Below are 17,088 nucleotides of genomic sequence, written 5' to 3' on the forward strand. Positions count from 1 at the left end.
TAAGTAATAGCCATTATTAGCAAATCTTCTGGAAACAAGACATACTTGAAAAAAAAATGATGACAGCTCAAAAGGGATTAAGTAAATTTCAAGACTCCTTGGAAGTGGATCAGCATTAGCAATAGCCACAGGGAATAAACAGCAATGGCACTGCTTCTTGAGAACAGACCAGGACTGGGCTTGAGGGAAGGTCCTTGAGGGAAGGTGCTTCCTGACCAGGGACCAAGTCTGTTGTCTATATTACTGGAAAGAGGACTATAATGAAAGAAAGAGTTAACCGTTCCCCAACATGAAAGTCTTATTATCACTAGCATAATTAAAGTTTCTATTATTTGGATGATTTTTATAGCCTTCTAGTTGATCTCTCATTCTAGTTTCTCTCTTCTTCAATATATCTTTGACACAGACACTGAATTAATATTCTGAATTCACAAGTCTGACTATACTAGTCGTTGTCTTCAAAAAACATATAGTTCATCCAACAAACTGGCTCCCAGATACCTTTTCTAACCTTATTTCATAGTCTTTCCCTACAAGAATACTTCATATTCCAGCAAAACTAGTTGTTTAGCCTTTGAATTCAACATGCTACCTCCTGTTTGCATGTCTTTATACAGGCTATTTTTTCTTCACTTTTGCTTTCTAACTTCTTTCTAGACCTGGTTCACATGCCCCATGTTCTGCTGGAAGTCTTTTCTGATTGCCCCAGTTATTTTTGCTATCTCCTCAAATTATCTTGCATTTATTTCTTTGGGCAACTGTTATGCTTACTACCACCACCACCATCCCCAATCGAATGCAAGCTCCTTTAGGGTAAGGACTGTTTTAGTTTTGTCTTTGTATCTCCAGGATCTAGATCAGATCCTGGAACTTAATAAAATATTCAATAAATGCTTGTTAAATTAAATCCAATCCTACAAGAAAAAGAGTAAAGGAAGAGATATACAATAGTCCTATGTTGGACCATATTCCAATTCCTTCTCTATAACTTCAACCTTTGATAACAAAACTTTTGACAGCATTGAGTTATTAAGACATATTCTTTCATATTTCTTATGAGAGATATGTCTATACTGGCAAGTTGAAGGGGCATTACAAGTCTAGGTAACAAACTTCTGACTTAGAGCTTAATGTATCTTACTCAGAATTTTGGGGGGATGAGGAGCAGAAGGGACAAAATGAGATAGATGAGAAGCTACTGTCTGACTTTTTTATTAACTTTGGTTCACTTCAACTTCTGAAAAGCCAAAAGTTACTTTGACATATTCTTTGTATTGTTTTTCCTTCTGCTTTCTGCTGATATTCCTTTCCCTTTGTATTTATTTACTTCATACTCTTTCTCCCTCTATTCTCCAAGCTAAACTTCCTTAGTTCCTTTCATTATCCCCTTACCAGCCCAGTCACCTCCCACCTCTCAAACATGATTCTCTTTTTAATTTAGCCTAAGACTATGCTAATCTATTATTATATCTATATCTATATCTATCTATCTATCTATATAACTCATCATAGTATCATCAATGTGAACATTTTTCCAGTATACCTTCCTGTTTCCAGGGGGTCCACAGTAGAGAATATCCAAAAAACATTATCACTGTCCCTTATGCAATGTGAAAATGAACAGTTCCTATCTCAAAAGTATGCCAGAACACTTTCTATTCCATTTCATCTACAAAGGAAACACTCCTCAGGCAATATCAAACAATCTTGTTTTTTAGTTAATATTTACATAGTTCCCACAGTTCTCAGCATACTCTGCCAAAACACCTTGGTGCTGGCTCCTGGGGTTCACAGCAGTTTCTATTCAAGATAAATTTAGTTCAAGCTCCAGTGATTTTTAAAAATCTTTTCCTTTTAAGCATGACTGCTAAATTTTTCCTGTTTCTATCAGACACTGAATTAGATACTGAATGAGAACTCTAATGTCTGGAATGCTCAGAGGTTTAAGAACGCCTGCAAAATGCTTATATGTACTGAGTGAACTAATATTTCCTAGATCAAAAGACTCACTTTTAACATTTGTCATTATACAAATTTCTAAGCCACTGATATTTTGTTAACATCAGGTCCCTGTTACACAACAGGTCCTGTTATATAAACAGGAGTCAAATGCATGTTCCAAGTCTAAAGTTTTTTTTGACTGTGCATCATCTAGGAAGAGCTGGCAAAGAGCATGAATTCCCTCAGGCTCTTGCAGAGCAGATCTATAGGCATTTACTTACCCAGATATCTGGCCCAAGATCAAGGCTTAACTCTTTTGTTCCTTTAGAGAATATAATCCGACACCATTCTTCATCATCAGAAAATCTTGGAGGGTAAGAGCTCCACCATGCTTTGGTTAACTAACTCCTATTCACTTTTCCCCTAATTTTTGCAATTCAGCATCACCATCTCCTACAGTAAAAACCTTCTTCACCAATTACCAGAACCACTCTCTCATTCCAATCTGCCTAAAGTATCTAGCACTTCCCAGTTTCCTATTTCTACAGTGGCTTTTAAAAACCCAGTTGTATTTTGTTTTGTTTATCAAATTTCCTTTTATTTTGTACTTCTCTCACTCTTTCTTGCTGATGAAAAGCAATTTGGGAAGATTTTACCTCACTGGCCACTTCTCAAATACTAAATATTTCTTCTCTCATGTCCTCAGGCCAGGAGAAGCTTGCTTACTTAGCTTCTCAATCAACTTCTACCAATACTCAGCAGCTACTTCTTCAAAGATTTATTCCATTCATCTAGATCAGCGTGTTAAACTCAAATGGGAAGAGTAGAGGCTGCACATTGATTTAAAAAACAAAAATTAACATCATCTATGCTGTATTTGTATTTTTCTTAAAGGCTTCCCATTGAAATGTAATCATTTTAATCTGATTTGGGATGCACTCAGGAGTTTTGCTGCCACCTGCTGCCAGGTGCTGCCAAGTTCACTCAGTATAGATCTTTTTCATCATCCATCAGCTTCCAAGTCTTTCTCCCTCTCTCCCCCCCCCCACCCCCGACTTTTTCAAGGTGCTGCATCCCGGGCCATCTCCAGTCATCTTGATCTATATCTTGCCACTGGATCCAGATGTTTCTGGAGGACAGAGTGAGGCTGGTGGCTTTGTACAGCCCTCTCTCACTTAAATCCAATTCACTTGCATGTCACGGCATCCGTCCTCCCCCCACCCAACCTCCTAACCCTCATATCATGGTCCACTTCAAGAACGAAGAACAAACAACGTCAACAACTTTCTTAACTAATAATTGTCTTCTTGACTCCAACCACTACCTTCATTTTAAGGACTTCAATATACATGTTGATGTCCCTTCAGACATAACCGGCCTCCCAGTAAATATATCAACCTCTTCAATTTCTATGATCTGTACTTTAATTCTGCCTTGGTCATTCATGGAGACACTAATTAAGGTCACACCATTATCTACAACTTGCTACTTCCATGATCTTGAACTATCTCTCCCTAGTTATAGTCTTCTATTCTTTGATCTAGAACTTTGTCTCATTTCTCCTAAATTTATTCTTCATTCTCACTAGAATGTCCAGTTTCTTCATCTGTCCCTGTTTTCCTAGTCCCTCACCCTCAAATCTGGCTCCATTTTTTTCCCCTTCAGTTTTATCTGTATAGTTAAATAGTTCAAATATTATCACTCCCTCCTTAACAAACCACAGGTCAAATCTTCCAACCTTAAAACCACTCCTGTTTTTAGAAAACAAATATTTTTAAATCACTTAAACAAATAACTACATAGGAAAATGACTAAGCAGATTTTGGTAACTGTGATTGAACATAAAATTCGGTAATAAAGATGAAGGAATGTTAGAATAGTTTGATAATACATTTTAAAATTCTTTTGCTAATTTTTAAAAAAATATAACTGATGTTAATTGGAAAAAATACTTAAAAACAGTAAAAGCATTATACCTCATCAGTTGCCAATATTTTCTCATTTTCAAGAAAACTCTTGAAGGAGTTTACATCTTGAAGATCTTTACCTGTCAGGACATCAATTACTCCTGGTAGTTTTAGGGCTTCTGATGTATCAATAGATCTAAATTAAAAAATAAATTGCAACATTTCTTCAGAGAAACATACATGAAATCCAAAAGCTATTTAGAATATAGCCATTGAAAGACAAGACATAAAAGGTAAAATATACCTAACAAATACTCCAGTCTCATTATTTGCCTCACTATTCTAACTGATCCAGTAGCTGATGATGATAGTAAGTCTTCAGAATAAGGGTCCTCTTCTATTCTTTGTCCCAACAACCTTTTCCTCACCTAGTCTAAGACAACAGAATGATGGCTCCAAGTTGGATTTGACTGGGAAGAATACAAAGGAAAAAATTTGCTTTTATACACACACACACACAAGCAATGAACTTTAGGAACCAATCTACATTGGCTAAAAGCAAGTCACAATCATATATTTAGAACTGAAAGGAACCTCATAAATCTAACTAGATGACAGAACCAGAATCAATGTACAGAAGTTACAGGAAAGCAAATTTCAGTCCCAAATAAGGAAAAACTTCCTAACAGAGCTATCTCAAAAGTGAAATGGACTGTTTCAGAATTAGAGTTCACCTTCACTGGAATTCTTCAAGCAGAGCTTTCTGTGGTACCTATCAAGGATTTTATAGTGGAATTCCTACACTGAAGTGGGAGTAAACTAGACAAGACTAGAACCTTTGATATTTCTTCCACCTCTGAGGTTCCTTGATTCTGTGATTTTTAACCTAAGCTCTTTCATGAGAAATGATGAAATTATTTGTAACAAATCCTGAACTCCAGTTCCACATGACCTTGGTTCTCACTGACAACCTTAGCAAATAATTTCCCTTCTTGGTCTTTTTGGCCTTCTCTCATAAACTAGCAAAGAACTTTTATTGGCAGCAGGTTTTGGATGTTAGATGAAAAAGCAAATTATTATTGATTTCCTCAACTCATGATATTACTTACACAATCTTGGCATGAGCTCTTGAACTTGTTACAAAGGCCAAGAAAAGTTCCTGGTCATGTGCTGGTATGTCATCACAGTAAATGGCTTCACCTGTTGCATGGTTAATACCAGAGAGGTGCATGATGGGACGCCCAATTGGATCTTGAAGAAACTGTTTTGTATCTACCTTCTGTTTAGTAAACAAAACCATTTATATGTATTAATAGAGGAAACAACTAAATTCTTTTTTTAAGCTTTTTATTTTTAAAACATAGGCATGGATAATTTTTCAATATTGATTTTGCCTAGCCTTGTGTTTCAGATTTTTCCCTCTTTCCCTCCACTCCCTCCCCAGATGGCAAGCAATCCAATATATGTTATACATGTTAAAATATATATTAAATGCAATATGTGTAGTAAACATTTATACAATTCTCCTGCTGCATGGAAAAATCAGATCAAAAAGGAAAAAAAAATGAGTAAGAAAACAAAATGCAAGTGAACAACAACAAAAAGAGTGAGAATATTGTGATCCATATTCACACAGTCCTCTATATTCCTATATTCTTTCATTTGGTCCTTTCTAACAAAGTAACTATAAGTAAACTCATACATTAATTTCTTCTAGTATAGACCACATCACTTCCAACTATGCTTGTTAGAATATATGTTAGAAAAAATGTTAGAATATAAGGTAAGAGTTTTATGGGAATTGAAGTCTTATGAAAATGACATCTAGGTAAAGATTTCACTATATTTTAGATTTCTAAGGGAAACATATGAGTTGTGTATCTGTGGATCAGTCATGTAAATAACACTTTAAGCAACTGAAGTTAGTTTTAGTTTGGGTTTTTTTTTTAGCCACAGTCTAATAAATATTACTTTCCTTTCTTTCCTTCAGTGCCTATCCATATTTGATACTAGTAGATTTTCCTAAGTAAGTGGGAAAGAGTAAGAATAGAGATATTTCAGTGCCACAAGAATGGAAACAAGAGATTGGAAAAACATAGAAAATTTCGTGGCAACATGGGTAGCCTCTATTGCTTTAAGATAAGAATTATTTCCTACAGTATCATCATCTCTTTTTTTCAATACATATCCCCCCATGCAGAAAAAAAAAATTAAACAAACAAAATAAAGTTCATGCATGATATTTACAATTTGTGCCTTTACACTTTGGTAATGGAAAAATGCTACTAACCTGGTACTTTAAAACAGTCTCATAATGTTTGGAATGGAAATCTTCTAAAACACTGCCATACTCATCTGGTAACCAAGGGCAGAGGGAAGGGTTCTGAAAGGAAAACAATTCATAATTTTTTTAGGGGTTTTTTTTAGTTTTTATTTTAGTTTTTTTTAGTTTTTTAGTTTAAAATAAACTCAAGTTTATTTTATACTTAGTTATTCATTTATTTATATTTTATTTGTTTATATTATAAATTATAATATAAATATATTATATTATTACATATAACATTAATATATAATTAATTAATATTTAAAATATATTAACTTATATATTATATATGATTAATTAATATATGATATTAATATAACATTAATATGTATAATATATAAATAGAAATAATATAAATAAATACATATATTCATTTATATTATATTTATTTATAAAATAAACTCTAAAATTAGCTTAAAATAAACTCAAAGTAAAGCCCTCAATCACTTAATAACCAACAGTTCTAATCCAAACCTAACGTTCAGTTGTTCACTGCCATCATCACTAGCAAACATTCATTGATTTCTCTTCTATATGTAGGGCAATTTTGGGTAAAAAGGCAGCAGAAGACACAATCATCGATCTCAACTAATAAATAACAATCTAGCTAAGGAAAATGAAGACCACAGAAAATTGGAGACTTCCTTCTCCAGCTTTCATTTTAGAGATTAAAAAAATACATATAGAAAATTAACTAACAAAACAATATAGCATATGCATAGTTTTAAATAAATTTGTATCACTAATTTCTAATATTCCTTGCAATGCTTATTTAAATCATTTTTAAGAAAAAATTAAAATTCCAAGATGATAGCTTTTCATTATAGGAAGATCGTACTATGTTCATAAATGAAAATATGGCAAAACAGAAAACTACAGGATTTAAAAATGAAGGGAATTGGACTTAAATCCTATCTTTAAATGCTATATGGTGATGGAAAAAGTTATTTAATTTCTCTAAGCCTCAATTTGCTCATCTGTAAAATAGGGATAATAGTTTCTCAGCAGAGAAGTATTAGAATGAAGCAATCATCAGAAATAGCCAGTTTATTGAGCTATTATACTTTAGCCCCTTGCCTTTGTTATAAGAAAATTTCTGTTGGGGGTCAGTTCGATAGCTAATTTTTAAAAACAATCAATAAAACATTTACTTTTAAAATAAAAATTGGAAAAGAAAATGCTGTAAGGGTCAAATGAAATATAAAAGGTACTTTGAGACTCTTAAGTCAGTATATAAATAAAAACTCTTATTGTCTTTACTCTATAATATGCAATTAAAACAACTCTGGGGATCTTAATGACCCCTCACTTCTTCCTGAGCCAAAGATCCATCTTTCCATCACTATTTTTTTCTGGTGATACTATGTGGCTACTAAACATGTATTATTACATTAAATTAAATTTATGGGTTACCCAAGAGGCACATGGAAGAAATAAAAAGATTGAAGTGTATTACCAAATGAGAAATGTATACTGGAAGAGGCATAAAAGATGATTTAAAAATGACTCTGGACAAATTACTTTAACCTACCTGGGGCTCAGGTTTCTCATCTGCAAAATAAGAGAATTTGACTTGGTGGTTTATAGGTTTTCTTCTAGCTCTAAATCAATGAAACTGAGATGTATGACCAGAAATGAGGAAGCTTCAGAAGCAAAGTATAATACACGGCCAACCCACGTACTTCACTAGTACCCACATAACGTCGGTGATCTAAAACAGAGATGTCAACTGCTGCCAAACTCTACAGAACAGCCTGAACCAGAGTAAAATGTAATTTTAGGAATTTAGGAAATATTAACAAAAATAAATAAATAAAAATACAATGTTGTCTGAAGTTGTCCAATTGCTTCAGGTCATATCTGACTCTGTGACCCCATTTAGGATTTTTTTTTTTGGCAATGCTATAGTAGTGACTTGCTATTTCCTTCTCATTTCACAGAGAGGGAATGGAGGAAAAACAGGATTATTTGTCTTGCCAAGGATCACGCAGATAGTAAGTTCTGAGCTCACAGCTGAACTCAGGTCTTCCTGACTCTAGGCCTGGCACTCTATTCACTACACCATCTTGCTGCACTCCCAAATAATATAAGATAAATAATATTCATTTTGTTGTTTTCTAAGACAACATGCACCTGCAGAGATTCCATTCTATTTGAATTTGACACAATTGATCTAGAAGATAGCTTCCAGTTTACTGGGTGGACTACTATACAGGATTTTTGGGAAGATAAGGCCAAGAGTTGAGCAGGATGAGAAGTTATAGATGGTCTGTGATCTGTAGTGAGTCCATCTCACATCAATAACAGATGCATCAAAGAATTAGAACATTCTTTTTCTTAGTTTTGCATCACAAGAGAAAAGATTTTAATAATAAGCCATAGACTTGGCTTTTATGGATATAATTTTTATAGATATTATAGATATATTCCTATTTTCCTCTGGGTTTTAGTTTTCCCACCTCTAAAAGAAAAATAACATCTTTTTTTCCTGCCAGTCTCAAAGAACTGGTGATAGGAAAAGAAACTGTAAAGATAAAATCTAGAAATAACTTAACATTTCTTAATCAATGTGATCAATTTAGGAAATGATCACAGTGATCAAAAAAGGAAGAGTATTGGGGGATTATAATCATATTCATATCCCTACAGAATTCTATTGTTTAAACAGAGCTACTTTTCCAGCCACCCTGTGAGACAGTATTCACCCACATGGATGAAAAAATCTAAGATGTTAAATGACTTGTCCATAATAAGGAAAAAAGGAAATATCTAAGACAGGATTTGAATTAAAGTCTTCTGACTCCAAATTTAGCATTCACTTAACTGTACCATCCCATCTGATATTTAACATTATTTTGATGTCGTTGAATCACTTCAGATGTATCCTACTTTTCAGGATCCCATTTGCAGTTTTCTTGACAAAAATAATGGAGTGGTTATAATTTCCTTTTCCAGCTCATTTTTACAGATGGAGAAACTGAGGCAAAAAGCATGAAGTGAATTGCCCAAGGTTATATAGCTATTAAGAATCTGAGACTGTATTTGAACTCAGGTCTTCTTGACTCTAGACCCAGCCTTCTATCCATTGCACCACCTAACTACCTCTATCTAAAATGATAATGATGACAAAATGAAAGTATAAAGAAATGAAACTGCAAGGGAGGAATAGAGCTAGGAATATAACTCAAGAGTTTCCCAGTTTCACTCCAAAGACCTTTCTATTACAGCCCATTTCTAGCATCAGTCTTATACACATAAGGTCTATCCTTATATAGAAAAGGGGAAAGAACAGAAGTTTTTAATCTGGGATCCATGAAATGTTTCCCTTCTTAAAAATATTTTGATAATTGTATTTCAAAAAAAAATTATAATTCTAGGCAATTCCTATAAGGAAGGGTCTATAGACTTGTCTGGATGGAGTCATAAATCAAAAAAGATTAAGGACCTCTAACACAGATGGAGCTGCACAAATCAGTCACCATTTCTGCAAATGAGTCACTAGGATTAATATTTGTATATCTGTATATTAAGAGTAGCATATCATTATAAATAAGCAATTAAATAATAAGAGATGAAATTTATATGAAGAATAGCATGTTATTACAAATAAGCCTTATGAGTAAAGAGTAATAGATTATAATTATATAACATTTTGAAGATTTACATGGCATATTATCTTACCTAGTGAGATTAGCAATACAGATACACTTAAAACCATTTTAAAGATGAGGGACCTGAGACCAAAAGAGAGATTAACTGACTTGGTCATACAGGTCATGAATGAGACAAGAGTCAAACCTATTTTCAGTGATTCAATGATTGCCACTCTTTCCATTTTACTATAATGACTCTTTGTTGGCAAAAATTCCATTCATACTCTTTAAAGAACACAAATATTCTACATAGCCAGAGATTTTTTAAAAAATGAAAATACTGGCATTTAAAAAAAAAATCTGTTTGCATTACAGAAAACTACGCATTTCAATGAACGATGCTTCCCAGAAATGTCCAGTTTACTGATGATCCAGCCTTGTCCTAGAAAACAGTAGGTTAGCACATATATCAAGGACATGTACTCTTTTATCTTCAGTATTCTAAGGGATATTGGTATAAGTAATTTTATCATATTTGTATATGGAATGAGAAAATTTTCTGGGATAATTTTATCTAGTAAGTCACAGAGTACATTCTTCACTGATACTTAACAATATCTTTCAGAAGAAGGAAACCAGATCTAAACACTTACCATCATCTTTAGATTTTGCAACACTTCTATGTAGAATTTGAAAAGAAAACTAACAATGAGAGATCTCTTGTATTCCACCATTCCACCTGGAGCTGAGCCAGGGAGCAAAACTTCACCTAGAACCAACTTGCAAGCTTCTCCCAGCATCTCTTCATTCCATGCTCTATAAGAAATAGATTTAAATTTTTTTTTTAAAAAGTAGAACTCAATACATACCAGTCATTAGCCTATAGATTCAGATAGCCTATTGAACAAAAGCATGGTTCTTAAAATAAAGATTAAAGGCTGTCATAATTATAATTATATTGTATTATAGGCTAAATCAAGTTATTCCTCCCATTATAATCAAGTTATTCCTCCCATTATAAGAGGGACCAAAACAAAATTTTAAATGAGCTGAAAAGAAGTTGGCTAGCACTGTCTCTTTTTATTCCCTCTCCTTTCCTTCTATATACATACAAATACATATACATAAATGCATACATGTATGTATATGTAGGGGTGTTTGGGGAAAGGGGGGAGAGATAGTATGAGAGAGAGAGAGGAAGGAAGAAAGGAGAGAGAGATACAGACAGACAGACAGAGAGACAGACAGGGAAGGGAGGAAAAGAAGGAGAAGTGGGGAAAGAGAGAGAAAGAGAGAGATGGGGGAGAGGGGGAGGGAGAGAAAGAAAGAGAGGGAGGGAGGGGAAAGGAAGAGTGAGGGGGAAAGGGAGGGAGGAAGGACAGAAAAGGAGAAGGAGAGGGGAGGAAGGGAAAGGGAAGGAAGAAGGAGAGGGGAAAGAAAGAAGGAGAGGAAGAGAGAGAAATAGAAAGAGGAATGGATAGAAGGAGAGAGAAAGGGAGGGAGGGAAGAAGACAGAGGGACAGAGAGAGAGCATTTGACAATCAATCTTTAAACTACACATACTTTTTTATCCTGGTGAGCAGTCATTCTCAGGACAAAGAATACAGATTTCATTTATTTTACTTTCTTCAAAGCTATTATTGGGAAACAGACTGATAAACACATACTTATCAGGAAAATTATTTGTATTCATTTGCAAGACAGCACTAAGGTGCAAACATACATGCACACACAACAACAACAAATACATATTCAAGAATGGTAGGGAAGGGCAATCACTGAATGTGGATTTGGAGAACCTCCATTAAAATTTTGCCTCTGCTATTTAATAGCTGGATGATCTTAGTAAAATTGCTTAAACTCTCTGGACTTTATATTTTTCATCTATCAAAATGAGATTTAATTTGAGAAAATTAAACCAAATGATCCTCCAATGTCCCTTCCAGCTCGAAGGTTTATGCTGATAGCTCTATCTGAGATCATTTTGGATTTTACATCCATAGGTAATATCATCCACATGTAATAATGAAACCTTAATTGATTCCATATAATTTAGTATACATCCCACATATATGTTTCTTGGCAATAAAGAGAAATTATGGCTTTGATGAAAGAAAGGCTTGGGTTCAAATACTGTACCAGTTATATGACCATGGATAAAGCATTTAACTTCTTAGTATCCTAGGAAACTTGAAGGTTTACAATATTTGCTGTAATATAAACTCTTTGAGAGTGGGAACCATCTCATATTCGTCTCTATTATCTATGGAATCCAGAACAGTATCTGGCATGTGTTAGGTCCTTAATAAATGTTTGTGGATTGACTGATAGGAACAACAGAAGTCCCCTACACTGATAACTTTTAGGTCTTAACTGAACAATGGGTGAATGCATGAATGAATGTTGTATTAAGTCAACTCTGATATTTCACCTTTAAGTGAAGGTTTTTAACAGCTCTGGCAGGTTCTACAAAGTTGGAGGGAATTGAAGAAAAAACCAACTAATGAACAATTTCTGTTGGCCAAAGACTAGCCTAATGTGAAGTAGGTCCTTAGCAGAACTTGGCCCTAGTAGCTCCCTAACATTGTGTGACAATGGAGGGGCTGCAATTAGTGTTTGTGGGAGAAAAACCCACAGCAGTAAGAGTTTTGAAGCAATAAAGGATTCTATATAGCAATAAATTAGAAATGCCCTATCATTTTAAGTCTATAGATCTCATATCATACCTTCCTATGAGCTTCTGGCAAATTTTCTTAGCACAGACAGTGGTGGTACCAATACCTCCATAGAAAATGCAGATGTCTTTAATGATGTTTGTGCCTTCTTCAAAAAGAACTCTCATTCCAGAATTAACAATTGCCAGGGCATTTTGCTGACGTGGAGCTTGTCGAAAGGCTGAGACAAATTCCCACTAAGGACAAAAATTAAGCAAAGAAAAATATTAAAACTGAGGGTTACCCAGTAGCTAAGAATATGTGCATACATTGTACGCACACAGGCATGTGGTTTTGCTGAATGACTAGCCATTAAGCTGGTTAATAAAGTTCAATTTTTAAAAAGCATCTTTCGCCTTCAGAAAAATCATGCAAAGTTTTTTTTAAATCCAAAATTGGTGAGAGAGAGAGAGAGAGAGAGAGAGAGAGAGAGAGAGAGAGAAAGAGAGAGAGAGAAGGAGGGGGGGAGGGAGGAAGAAAGAGAAAGAGAGAGAGAGAGAGAGAGAGAGAGAGAGGAAAATGGAGACAGAGACAGAGAGAGAGAGAGAGAGAGAGAGAGGAAAATGGAGACAGAGACAGAGAGAGAGAGAGATAGACATCGGAGAGAGACAGGAAGACAAGGGGACAGAAAGAGACACAGAGACAGAGAGAGAGAGAGAGAGAGAGAGAGAGAGAGAGAGAGAGACATCAGAGAGAGACAGGAAGACAAGGGGACAGAGAGAGACACAGAGACAGAGAGAGAGAGAGAGATACAGTAAGCAGAAGGACAGAGAGAGAGAGAGGCTGAGCCACACAGACAGAGAAATTAAATGGCATTTATTCATTTTGTAAAAGAGTTCTTCGATGTACAAAAAAGAATCAACAGAAAGTTCCTTTAGATAGCCATCTTTCACAGAGGATATAAAATATAAATGGTGCAATGAAAAGTGAAACCAGAAGACTTAGATTCTAGGTCTCTGTCAATTCTAGGTTCTAAGTTTTGCCAATAATTAGCATGCAATCCTAACCATACAAAACACCTCATCTCTATTCAACAACATTCCCCATTTCAACATAATTATTGAATAATTTTACTTCTAAGTGGTTTTTCAGAAATATAAATATCAAGATATATCAATATGGCAACGTTCCACTTCCCACTTAACTCAATCTCTTTTCCCTGCCTCCCTACACTGATATATCCCAGATTTTCCTGTATCCAGGTGGAGAGGAAAGGAAGTAGAAAGCAAATATTCATTAAGCATTTACTATGTATCACCCACTGTAGTGACTACTTTATAAATTATCTCATTTGATTTTCATGTAAGTGCTCATTTTATAGTTGAAGAAACTGAGATAGAGGTTAAAGTGACTTGTCCAGTGTTTCATAGGTAGTCTGAGGCAGGATTTACATTCAGATCTTCCTGTCTCCAGGCCTCTCTATCAAATGCACCACTTAGCTACCCCAGATGGGTCAATGTGGGCCTATCAACTATTGCTATTATAAAAAGAACCAGGTTTTATTGTGGGGAGGGAAAATTTTAGAGGAAACTATTGCCATGGACAAGTCAAATCAACAAGAATTTGTTAAGCACATAATATAGGGCAAGCATTAGTATATCTACACAGAAAACCAAATAAATGTCTCTGCTTTCAAGAAACTCATCTTCTAATGGGGGGAGACAAGTTGTAAACTGTGGTGTGCAAATTAGGTATATACAGGACCAATTGGAGCTAATCCCAAAGAGAAGGTTCTAAGAGAACTGCCTACTAGGAAAGGCTTCTACCAGAAGGTGGGATATTAGCTGAGAATTAGAGGCACTAAGAGGCAGATAGGGAAGAAGAGAGTTCTAAGCCCAAAGTGTTGCCAATGAAAATGCTCAGTAGGAAAATAAGTCTTACATTATTAAAGTTTACATTACTTTTTAATAGAAATATTTTCTCTGCTTTTTTCTAACCCCCCCCCCAGAACAGGAAAAGGTAAGTTTATTTAAACTTTATTTAAAGGGGAAAAAAAGCAACATGGGGTAGAACCAAGTAGAGGAAAGTCTCAATTAAAAAAAGCAATTTTCTATTTTAAAGAATGGAAGAGAAACAAAGGGAGAATACAAAGGAAGAAGAAAAGGAACATGGGAACAGATAATACAATATGTAATATGAATATACAGTAATAAAATGTCTGAACTTTGCACAAGTTATTTGTAATGAAATGTTTTCTGGGACTGAACCTAAGACTACAGGAAACCTATATTTTTCCCCTCCAAATTAGGCCTGATAAATTATTAAGTTGTTCATATTAGCCAAATTGATAAAACCGAGAAGTTGCTTACCTTCCTAGAATAGGGGATGTTCACTGAGACCAAGATTTCTTCTGGCTTGAGATCTGCACTCCGTGCCCTCATAAGAAATTGGTCATTTAAAGGGATTTGTCGCTTTCCATCTGTGTGGGGGGAGGAGGGGAAAGGCAATTTCCATAATTCTATTTTGGCCCTTTCCTTTTTATTTTCTTTCTGGATAGACCTGTGATTTTGTTGGAATAGAGAGGTTATAGAAAGGAACTGCCTCTATCAATGTAGAGGAACACCTTCTCTGAAACTTAGAAAGTTTCCTATAGGCACTGAGAGATAAAGTAATTTGTGCAAAATCACACAATCAGTGTGTACCAGAAGGGGTCTTGTACTCAGGACCTCCTGAGCCTGAGGCAAGCTCTCTTGTTCTGTTTTTCACATCATCAGATTCTGATAAATGATGGACCTCATGCAACCAAATACCATAAAGAATAACAATAATATTCAGTATTACTGTAGTGTCAAGTTTTACAAAGTACTTTACAAATATTATTTCATTTTATCCTCACAAAAACACTGGAAAATTGGTGCTATTATTATCTCCATTTTACAGGTGAGGACAATGAGGCAGACAGAGGTTAAAGGACTTACTCAAAATCACAAAGTTAGTAAGAGTCTGAGGTTACATTTGAACTTATGTCTTCCTCATTCCAAGTCTAGCACTTTGTCACCTACTGCATCAAAGGAAAAGATTAGTTGCTTTGAGGAGGGGATAAAGGAGAAAAGTTTTATTCTGAGATACAGATAATAATTTTTAAAAAACTTTTTGATTTTCCCCTTCTTTGTTAACATACAAATAAACATATATGATCGTTATCTAAGTACATATGAAATGTCTTTTGGCGGGCTACAGTGGGGCTACCACCCATAGGAGAGCTCAACAGCTAAGAAATTTTTAAATTCCAATCCTGAGAATACAGTTTTTCCCCATCATCTTCTATCCTCAATCACCTAGAAATTTGTTAAACAATATATTTCAACATTTCAATATGTAGGTCAATTAGTCTGTTGATGCTTATGCTTATATCTTCAGCCCCAATCGAATGTTTCATAATACTCATTAATGATATTAATTTCTCTCTTTGAAGTTTGTGGAACATTCTTAGATTCAATTTTTAAAAAATACTATCATGCAGAAAAAAAGATATTTGAAAATATATCACAAAATTTAATATGAGCCTTAATTTGAACCACATCATCATATAGTTGCTAAAGAAAATTAATGTAATCTCAGATTGCCTTAATAAAGTACAGTATCGGTAACAAGGAAGTTGATAGAATCTGCTTACAATTTGTCCTCATCAGCCTTGTTTTATAGTAAAGATATCAAATTCAAAGCCCCCCAAAATAACAAGGAAATGTTTAATGAATACACATACAATACAACATAGATGATGTTAATCTGTGGTGTTCAAAATCAATACAAAGCTGATATTATTGCTTTAGAGCACTGTGTTAAGAAAGGCATATAACATTTCAAGATGGACACTAGGAAGAGGCCACTCAGAATGGTGAGGAGACTCCGAAGGATGTTATATGAAGAACAGTTAAGTAATTTGGATATATTTAGCTTAGTAAAGAGAAGCCTTGGTAAAAGTCAAAAGATCATAAATTTACAGCTAAAAAGGAATTCATTATAGGCTACTTAATTCAAATCTCTTCATTTTACAAATGAAAAACTAAGATTTAGAGAGTAATTTGCCTTAAAAAAATCATACTGCTATTAAGTGTTATAGTCAAAATTTGAACCCAGGTAATCTGACTCCAAACTAGCACTCTATTGACCAGTAAATCAACAAATAAATATCCGCATTTATCATATGCTAGCCACTTTTTACTGATTCATGCTGTGATCACAGATACTAGATCTTAGATTTCAGTAAATCCTATTGATGAGATTACTACTCTAATCTCATTTAGGAAAACTAGATGCAGAACCATCTCTACCTAGAATATGGAAAGGTCATATATTGTCATGTATGACAATATATGACCTTTCCATATTCTATATAATTCATATAACTGGTATGAGTCAGAGTTCTGGCTCTGAGGTCAGTTCCTAGGCACATAGTATATGTGACAATTTCAACTTTGAGACCAGTTCTCTATCTCTTATACCTAAAAGGAAAAAGGAATTGTACCAATTTAGGCAATGGAATACAAACACACTTATCCAGGGCCTGTGAGATAAGGATTGTTTCAGATTTGTTCATTTAGATCAGAGGTCTTTAACCTGGGGTCCATAAACAGGGTTTCTTTTTTTTAATATTTTCATAACTA

General features: G+C 34.5%; 1 protein-coding gene across 1 annotated transcript in view; it reads right to left on the reverse strand.

Annotated features, from left to right (window-relative positions):
- The window catches only part of LOC127554416 (aldehyde oxidase 1-like), an 83,899-nt gene that overhangs the window by 40,305 nt on the left and 26,506 nt on the right, over positions 1–17,088 (reverse strand). Inside the window, exons 13-18 of the mRNA XM_051985907.1 lie at positions 14,791–14,900; positions 12,494–12,678; positions 10,421–10,583; positions 6,139–6,231; positions 4,958–5,127; positions 3,918–4,044 (exon numbers count right to left, since the gene is read on the reverse strand). Coding sequence (XP_051841867.1) covers positions 3,918–4,044; positions 4,958–5,127; positions 6,139–6,231; positions 10,421–10,583; positions 12,494–12,678; positions 14,791–14,900 — 848 coding nt within the window. The remainder of the gene's footprint in view (positions 1–3,917; positions 4,045–4,957; positions 5,128–6,138; positions 6,232–10,420; positions 10,584–12,493; positions 12,679–14,790; positions 14,901–17,088) is intronic.

This window comes from Antechinus flavipes, chromosome 3, assembly GCF_016432865.1.
Source record: "Antechinus flavipes isolate AdamAnt ecotype Samford, QLD, Australia chromosome 3, AdamAnt_v2, whole genome shotgun sequence".
Lineage (NCBI taxonomy): Eukaryota > Metazoa > Chordata > Mammalia > Dasyuromorphia > Dasyuridae > Antechinus > Antechinus flavipes.